Here is a 10,086-nt window from a genome sequence, read left to right on the forward strand (position 1 = left end):
GAGAAGAGCCGGCAAGCCAAGTGAGATCATTGCCAGTGCCCTTGGACTGGCTCTTGTGCGGGTGGCACATAAGATGCACCATTTTGAGCGTGGCTGTTGCCAGTACTGCCTGACTGGCCTTCGTGCGGGTGGCACGTAAAAGCACCCATTACACTCTCTGAGTGGTTGGCGTTAGGAAGGGCATCCAGCTGTAGAAACTCTGCCAAATCAGATTGGAGCCTGGTGTCAAATCTTCCAACCCATGCTAGCATGGAAAGCGGACGTTAAACGATGATGATGATGATGATGATGATGATGATGATGATGATGATATATCATATGTTGTGTAAGTGATTTATCATTATAATATATGAAAGTCATCACAAGCATGTTTCATATTTCAATTCTTCCATTGTTTCTTCTTAGGGAGCTAGTATTCTGAATATGCTACAAGAATTCTTGGGAAAGGAACGTTTCAGGAAAAGGGTATGTAATTACCTGAAAAAATTTCCATATTTAAATGCAGAAACTAAGGATTTATGGGAAATGCTCTCATCGGTAAGTCCCTCATCTTTCATTTTTTTTTTTTTCTTTAATTGGAAATGCTCTTTCTCTTCAGCTAAAAGAATTAAATGTTGATTCAAATTGGTTGAATAAAATTTACATAACGCTTGATCTTGAAAATCCAGGTAGGAAAAATTTGTACCAGTGACTAATAAAAAATTGCTAGTTTTGTGTTTTGCAGTGAAAGAATGTTTCTGACAACTCTGAGAAAATTGGACTGTTACTAAGTTTTATTGAATGAATTTTTTTCTCTTTTAGGTTATTTTACAAATATGAATCCTTTAAACTGTATGGATGTCCACTTCAGCCCCTGGGATAAACAAAATGTCAGTCTTTTGGACATTGATTTATATTTTGGGGAAAGATTTTTCCTGTGTTTATATGTAATTCAATATACTTCTTCTTACTGGAGAAGTTGAAAGAGGGGCTAACAATAAAGGAAATAGCTCTGGTATGCTTCCACCTACTAAAAAACAAAACAAAAAGAAAACCAATTTTCAAATACACAAAGCAAATATAATTTTGAAAAATGATAAATTAAAAAAAGAATAAAATGGGAAAATGGCAATACACAATCAGTTACATTTACAATCAGATAGTCACAATTTGATACCCAGAAATGTAAATAAAAGCACTAACAACAACAAGGATGCAACAACAAGGATACAAACTTGTATAATATTAACAAAAATACTTAACTTTTCCTGTGCTAGCATTACAAAACAAAGAGAGGTTTTAAACATAGGTGAAATCCATTTAACAGTATAAGAATATCTCCCAGAAAACTGCTTTTTTGACCTAAGGAATTTGCTTGAGAATATGAAATGAGGAAGGTAAGATACATCTGCTTCAAGAAAACTAGAAGTTTCCATATATCCTTCAAAAAATAGTTAAATGAAGCCAAAGTGGCCTGATATGTGTTCTGTTAACAGTAGTAGGGTATAAGGTAGTATGTGATTGACAGGGTCGGCTCAAGGTACTTGTAACTCAGGCAGTCACCTGGGGCACCATATGCTAGGGGTGCCAAGGTAGGTGTGACAAAGACAAAGAAATTTCCATGACATCAGCTTCTACATGCTGAAGTTCAGCTTGCCCGTGGTGCCAGCAGCCCTAGGGCTAGCCATGATGATTGGTGTTTAAACTATGAAACAAGAAATCAGGCTTATTCCACAGTTGAATTAGAACAGTCACAAACAGTGAAAGAAGACATGCACCCAACACCAGAGCTGAAGACACCTCCGAAAGGGGGTGGCCCCGCCACGTCAAAACGGTAGAGGAGTAGGGGCCGAAACCGGACGTGGTTCCTCCTGATGATGTCTTGAGCTAACTGGATCCTATAAAGGAGCTGTTGTGGTAGCAGACCACGAAACATGGTTGAAATTCCTTATTCCTACATGGATAAATGTAACACATATATCACAAGGGACTTTGGTGGCAACAGTGACCCTTGGCTTGTTGCTACTTTTGTAACACTGTATGGTTAGGTAGTGAAAGTGGTGAGTGTGGAAGTGATATAAAATGGTATATAGGTCTGTATGATCTCCTCGAATGTGCAGGTCTTGATATCTCTCAAAGACCATAGTATTATTCTAGAGATGTTCCCCATTTTCACTGCAGAGAGAGAGAGAGAGAGAGAGAGAGAGAGAGAGAGAGAGAGAGTCAATAATACTGCTGCACAGAACAGAAACCCCACTTGTTACACCTGCAAAAGACCTATTTAAGGGTTTTCTGTTCAGAGAACCTAGTAAGGCAGAGAAAGAGAGGAAGTGGGCAACAGTATATGTCAGAAGCTGGTATTTCCAGAACATCACCAGTCAGAGAAAAGTCACTTCATTCTGGGAGCCAAGAACATGGAAACCTCTTCCCTGGTCCCAATCATAACACCAACCTATCATCTTGCAATGCTGGAAAGGTGATGAAGGAGATTTTGTTATTCTGATGAAAAAATAAACTATGACATTCAGTCTGTTCATCTTATAACTGTAGCATTGTTATGTTAACTCAGGTCAGCCCAGATGCAATAACTATAAAGGGTCACCTTCAGATACCAGTAAACACACATACACACACATTAGTACTAGATTTGATATTTTCAACTAAAACTCTTCAAGGTAATACTCCAGTATGGACCCAGTCCAATATTAAAAAACTAATAAAAGAGTAACATAAGAAGATACAAAACAGTTTTCTAATGCAGTTTATTGAATGTAAACTGTCAATAGAGCTTCTCTTTCAGGATTTTCACATCCTGAATTCTCCACAAATTTAGCTAAGAATTGGGAATTCTTAGGATTGTATTCTATTTCACAAGAATTTCTGATTGTATTATTCAAAAACTAATTACAAATTGCAAGTCCATCTTCAAGTGCTCAGGTGCTTCAGCAAGCAGTCTTATATGCCATTTCAAGATTACTCACAAAGACATTTTCTCAGAAACTAGCTCAATTAAAATAGAAAAAATCTCCTTCAAAAAGAATTGATCAACAAAAAAATCTTCTTTATTGAAATACAGACTAACTCTGAAGAAGAAATAGTATCCAAATTAATTGCAACTGATAAACTTTCCATGAATGCAATAATTAAAAATGCTTTTCTTTGTAAAGCTATTACAGAAAAGATTTTGCTTTTTCCAAAAAGTGGCTCATTTAATGCAGATGATTCAGTAACAATAGAACTGATGAATAATTGTGATTAGTGGAATAAATAAAGAAAAGACTTTGGATAATTCAGCATTTCTTTATTTAAGTGCATAGCTTTGAATGTAAATGTACACTAATCTGGTAAATTCTGGAATTTAGAAATGATTAGAATTTATGAAACTTTACCTGCTGAAAAAGAAAAATATAGTGGACATTTAGGAAAAAAAAACTTTCTGAATTCAACTTTGATTTGCGAAAAAGAATAATTGCAGTCATAACTGATGGAACAAGTGTAATGGTTGAATTTGGTTAAAATAATGATTGTGAGCACCATGACTTTATTTGCAGTGTTCTTTACAAGATGTGAATCAAATAGTGATGAAGCTAATTCAAAAAATGACCCTTGCAGTGTTGATGATGAGTTTGAATGGAGGAGGATAGCTGCGTGAAAAAGTGCCACACCCTAACAGTTGAGGGAACCCGTGGAAGAGGTAGGCCCAGGAAGACCTGGGCTGAGGTGGTGAGGCAAGACCTTCGTACATTGGGCCTCACCGAGGCGATGACTACGGACCGAGACCTTTGGAAATGGGCTGTGCGTGAGAAGACCCGGCAAGCCAAGTAAGATCGTTGCCAGTGCCCCTGGACTGGCTTGTGCGGGTGGCACATAAAAGACACCATTTCGAGCGTGGCCGTTTTCGTGCGGGTGACACGTAAAAGCACCCACTACACTCTCTGAGTGGTTGGCGTTAGGAAGGGCATCCAGCTGTAGAAACTCTGCCAAATCAGACTGGAGCCTGGTGTTGCCATCCGGTTTCACCAGTCCTCAGTCAAATCGTCCAACCCATTCTAGCATGGAAAGCGGACGTTAAACGATGATGATGATGATGATGATTTGAAGATGATGAGATCAATAATATCAATCTGTATCAAATTGGATTCAGTGAAATAGTTTCTATGACAAGACTTTTCCACAGAAGAAAATTCAAGCATTGACGATGTCATTAAAAAAATTAAAACAATTGTCAGTTAATTTCAACAACAAAAAAATGAGATACTTCAGACAGATATGTTAAAGAGGAGCATAGTCATGAATAGTAATTAATGAATAGTTTTAAAGATAGAATGGTTTATTTTTAGTGATAGAATGAATCTTGTTACTTAAAAGTTGTATTGCAAAAGCTATGATTGAAATGTTGCATCTTCTCAACCTTACAGTCAATGAATTTAAAGCCGTTCATGCAGTCAAATCAGATTGGAACCAATTAAAATTGGAGTTGAGAAATTAGGTGTAAAGAATACTATCTTGATCTCTGTAAAACACATATTTGCTTTCATTTTGGAATTGAATCAACAGAATATTTCAATATTCTTCTTGCTCAATGATTGCATCCAGAAAATAATTGAACAAAAAAAGGAATAAAATTCTGAATGAATTAATGAATTGTTTAAATAATCCTCTTTTAATTTTTGATGTATTTGACTAATTTCTAATTTTGCCATCAGAAATTTCACTGCAAAACATCACAAAGAAACAGTATTAATGAATATTCATCTCTTTCTTGGAAGAATCCCTGAATCTAAACCCACGAAGCACCCATTCTGTCAAAAAAAGTGTCCCTACTACAAGGATTAAATGGTTCATTAATGAAGTTGTTGAAAAAATCAAATAACATTCATTCATTTTTGTACATAGAAAAAGATAAAATCAAAGAGATGAAATGATTTGAAAAACTGGACATTGAACTGTTAACTTACTGAAACTGTTCTTCGCCCTTAGTAATATTCTTTCAACTTCTGTCAAAGTACAGATGTCGTTTACTGCAGAGAACTCTTTGTAACAAAATTACCATCAAGTTTGAGTGACTACACCACAAACAATCTGACTGAAATAGTTTTAATATTCAAGAAAAGCATCTTTGTGTGTGTTTTGTAATTTTTACTATTTTCTATACAAGTAAACACGCATGCTTTTTAGTGGAAAAAATTTTTATGTTCATGCTTCTTACACTCTAGTGTCCAAACCAATAAAGCATTATGTTTAAGTCTATTCTTGATAACCCAGGAATTTTTGTTTTATACTTCTGATTTTCTGGAAATGACGAAGTTATTGGTAATTGCAAAGCCCTAACTGTCACACTTGCAATCTGTCTGATGGCCTTTTAATGTCCAATATTTGATGCATGCATGGGTAAAACAAAATTTGTTGAAACAGATTTTCTATGGTTAGACAAACTTCTCATCACCATCTCACAACACACAGTTTTCATCTAACAAGTTCCACTCACAAGGAATTGATTATGAGAACATTAAATAAGCTATGTCACATTGTCTCAGTGTCCTATGTATAGGACACCAAATATTTCCATTTCTACTTGAAGTAAAGGAGTTTTAATCATTATTTTTATCATTTTAACCTATTTTCAATCATCTTTAAAAATTTAAAAGTAATATTCAGAAATTTAAGTACTCTGGGACTTAATGGGTTAACCTGAGGTACATTGGAAAACAATACCCAATGGCATGGTAAAATTAGACCAAACTGGAAATACATGATTGTAAAGTGTGCTTCTTAACCACTTGGCTATTGTTGACTATTTTGACACAAACAGATGAGGGGTATAAGATTGTGTGCCATGGATTGAGAATTCAAACACTTTGTAATTTGTTTCATTGCACATAATTGCAATAAATATTGTAATTACCTGAAATTTGAGAAATAGTTATTAATTCTTGTGGATATGTTAGACATGGTACATTAGCTTCCTATTCCAGAAGTACATATATTTCTCATTATGACCAAGGATTGAATATAAGCTAATAAATTTCATGTGATAGATTATGGTACTCATTGATCTGATGCCTATTTTGGTTTGATTCCTGTCTTAAGTTGTCTCTATTCCATGTCTTAGTCGATATGTCTTAGTTGATCTGGAGTAGAATTGGTTTGCATTAGAATTAATTTGATGGGTATGAGCTTCACATCTGAATAGATATGTGATAGATTTGTTATAAGTAGATCTGAGATTGTTGTTTTCGATCTTTGGGGAGATCTGAGTGAGATTTTTTATATCTACTTCACCTGGCAACAAACCAAATAAGATTTTTCTTGTTACAAACCTGGTGACTAATATCATCTATATTTGGATTGGTGGCTTAGGTAACCAAGTCAGAAAATAGTCTATAACTGATTTGACTTCAACTTAGGATGGATGATTCCTTATTGTAGGAAAACCAACTCGGTACTAGACTTGACATACCTCATCTAACCTGAAAGATGCCTAGATCAGGCAAAATATTTAATATACCCTTGTTTCACATTACCACCAGGTTTTTGGGCGTTCAGCTAAGTACACTCTGTTTAACGCTTTTGAAGTGCATCTGCATCCATTTCCTCCCTGTCCATATTTTTCCCTATGAACATTAATTTGCAATATTTGGGCTGGGCACTAACTGGGCCCATCTCACCATTCTGTAAGTGCCTGTACTGTTGGTCAGAGTACTGCATCTTCTCTAACTAGCTTATATTAAACAAATGTCAAGTGTTGACCACCTACCTTATAACTTTGTTCAGTTGATGAAATTAGATATTGAAATTATGTACCCTATTTGTAATTTACTGACATTGCATACCAGTTTAATATTTTGGTTTTACAAATACATGTTCTGGGCACAACAAAGGTATCAAATAAATGAAGGATATGATATAATTTTTTAATATAGAAACTAATAAATTCACGTTGATATTATTATTTTTTTAATTTTTTTTTTATTTTACAGGATTTACCTGATAAAAACAATACACAGGTGAGATTTGTTTTTCTTTCTTTTAATTTGAGCTTCAGTTTTTAATCTTTGTATCTGCTTCTAAATCAAAAAAACAATATATATATATAAAAGTAAATAGATTAACATTTTTAATAAATATATATCTTGTATTTGGCAAGAAACTGGAGGAGGAGATCAGTGAGGGCTTGACTAAGGTCAAAAGTGTCCGCCTTCAGTCTTTTCAGTAGCATGCTCAATATTGTCTCATTTTCCATAAACACCAGACAGAAAAACCTTCTCTTGCTTCTTCTTCTTAACCAAAGAAAAGTGATAAGATAAGTTTCACAATCGAATCTACAAGTAGCTAGCTGTCTACACACAACAACTAATGTTCTACAAAACAAAAATCAGAATGCATGTTGAATGGATACTTTACTTCATGCTCATTTTAGATCGGGATGTCAGTATTTTCATTCTTGTAAATTTTGTATTGAGCCAGCACTCACACTGACCAGCAAGTTGGTTCTCATTAATACTTGGAGTTTCCTAGAGATGGGCATCACATTTGTCCTCCACTATTGCTCTATGAAATGCTAATGTGGAAGTTCCATTGATTCCATTGCTGAACTGGTGAAAAAATATGAGTGCCTGGCAACAGTTAAGAGGTCAAATAGTCCAGTGTTAGTCTTTGGTCCAATGTGTTGAGCTGTTGAAAAACATACCTGATGAAGAGCATTTACACTGCCACACCAGGGATCACTGAAGACATTGCAGCCTCAGTGCATCTCTTGGTATTATCAGCCTCAGTATATTAAACCCTCTGCACATAACTAGCTGACAGCGGACAAACTGCCCGATTTGTGAGCCATGCATTAGTGAGTCCTTTGCGCTCAATGTAACAGAACAGATACCTCAATATGTTCAGATGAAAACTAGTGCAAGAAAGGCAGTCAGTCAATAATTTATAATGGAGGAAAATATTTATTTCTCGGTGAGATTGGCAACCCTGCTTGTAAACTTATTACATGTCCTAAATACCAGGTGATGTGGACCAAAACAAACTCCAAGCAACTTAAATAAACTGTCCAGGATCTTAATACAACATGGAGTTGCCTCTCCAGGTATTGGATTTTCCAATTTAATCTTTACTCCTATTTCTGTCTTGTGTACTTTTAGAATGATACTAAATACCTTCATTTATTTGGTATCTTACACTATTACAGTGATGTCTTCTGCCTTTGCAACATAGCTGTCTTGTGTCCCAGTTTAACTGGTATGTCTTAATACCTTTAGTGACTTGAGTGTCCTTATATACAAAAGACATGAATTAGTGACAGAAGCAGTATTAATACTGTGAGGTAATGCTTATTCCCACTTAAATGTGGATGTCCTGATAGAACAAACTTTACTACAGTAGATACCATAAGAAAACTCTCATATAGGCTTTTGGTGCCAAATTAGCCAGTGAGCTTGTTAAAAATATATATTACATAAAAAAGAAGTTGCGGGAGAACATCCTTGATGGAGTGAGTGCATGATTCAAAACAATTCCAATGAGTAGCTATTTAATGTATCAACCAAGCAGATGTCAATGTACATAGAGGTAATCCAGCATCTGAAAATGGAGCCAGAATGAGCTGCCATGAGGAAAGCTTGCAAATAAACATACCTAGCCCCAGCAAAAGCTTTGAACTAATCAAAGTTGATTGGCAGCCTACCAAAACTAGATTTTTATCAAGCTTCATTACAGTATGCCACATGAAGTGAAACCTGTTTTTCTTGGCTACACTACTGATGAGGAGTATCTACTTCTAGTACCTGGCCAAAATCGGGAACACAGCAGCTACCATTGTAGGTGCTACTATCGTGGGTGATATTATTATTACACTTGGTTTTACTGTAATTTTAGTATTGGCAACAGGATAGTCTTTCAATTTGTTGCTCTCTGCTGTGGGTAGAAGGCCCTTAGGAGGTTGTTACCAGTACATATATAGCACCTAGGTCTTCTACTGCCCAGTATAACATATAAGCTGGAGTTACTGCACCTTCACCTCTTATGGAAGAATACTCTTAAGCTAACTGGAAAATATCATCATCATCATCATCGTTTAACGTCAGGTTTCCATGCTGTCATGGATTGAATGGTTTGACTGGGGATGGCAAGCCAGTAGGCTGCACCAGACTCCAATCTGATCTGGCGAGGTCTATAGCTGGATGCCCTTCCTAAGGCCAACCACTCCGAGAGTGTAGTGGGTGCTTTTTACATGCCACTGGCATGGGAGCCAGTCAGGCAGCACTGGCATTGACCACATTTGGATGGTGCTTTTTACATGTCACTGGCATAGGGAGCTAGTCAAGCGGCACTAGCATGGACCCCTGCTTGAATGGTGCCTATGTTCCACTAAATGGGTGTCAGTCAGGTGGCGCTGGCATCAACCACAACTATAATTTTCATTTTGATTTCAATCTTGATTTGATTTTGACTTTGATTTTCTGTATAGAAATTCAATTTGCTTGACCTAGCAACCAAGTATCCCATAACATCACGCCCAACCATCTTAAAAGTGAAAATTCAAAAAATGGCAATACAATAATAACATGCACCCAACATACCTTGTAATGTGGTTGGTGTTAGGAAGGACATTGAGGCATAGAAACGAAGCCCAAACTGATACAAATTTGATACAAGCCCATTCGATTGAGATGTGATTTTGCAACTTATCTAGGTGAGAATTAAATCAAATTAATAAACAATTCAGACTAGAATAACTTGTTCAACTCATACCCGGTGCAAGCTATGGACACATAAGAGGTGCAGCAACATCAAAGGCAGGTTAACTAGCAAGTTAGTTTTTGTTTGTGGCAGATGTTCAGGTGCAATAAAGACTGCAAACAAACAGGAAACAACTTCTATCTCATTCCAGGGTGAAAAACTAGAGGTAGTCGATAGCTTCCGCTATCTGGGCGACCAAGTTAGTAGTGGGGGTGGGTGCGCTGAAAGTGTAGCTGCTAGAATAAGAATAGCCTGGGCAAAGTTTAGAGAGCTCTTACCCCTGCTGGCGACAAAGGGACTCTCACTCAGAGTAAAAGGCAGACTGTATGACGCATGCGTACGAACAACCATGCTACATGGCAGTGA

At 36.4% G+C, this 10,086-nt stretch overlaps 1 protein-coding gene across 1 annotated transcript in view; it reads left to right on the forward strand.

Moving 5' to 3' along the window:
- Positions 1 to 10,086, forward strand: part of LOC106869101 (endoplasmic reticulum aminopeptidase 1) — a 1,169,084-nt gene that overhangs the window by 910,478 nt on the left and 248,520 nt on the right. Inside the window, exons 9-10 of the mRNA XM_052970645.1 lie at positions 406 to 537; positions 6,960 to 6,986. Of these exons, the coding sequence (XP_052826605.1) occupies positions 406 to 537; positions 6,960 to 6,986 (159 nt within the window). The remainder of the gene's footprint in view (positions 1 to 405; positions 538 to 6,959; positions 6,987 to 10,086) is intronic.

The sequence above is a fragment of the Octopus bimaculoides genome, chromosome 9 (genome assembly GCF_001194135.2).
Source record: "Octopus bimaculoides isolate UCB-OBI-ISO-001 chromosome 9, ASM119413v2, whole genome shotgun sequence".
In the NCBI taxonomy this organism is placed as follows: Eukaryota; Metazoa; Mollusca; class Cephalopoda; order Octopoda; family Octopodidae; genus Octopus; species Octopus bimaculoides.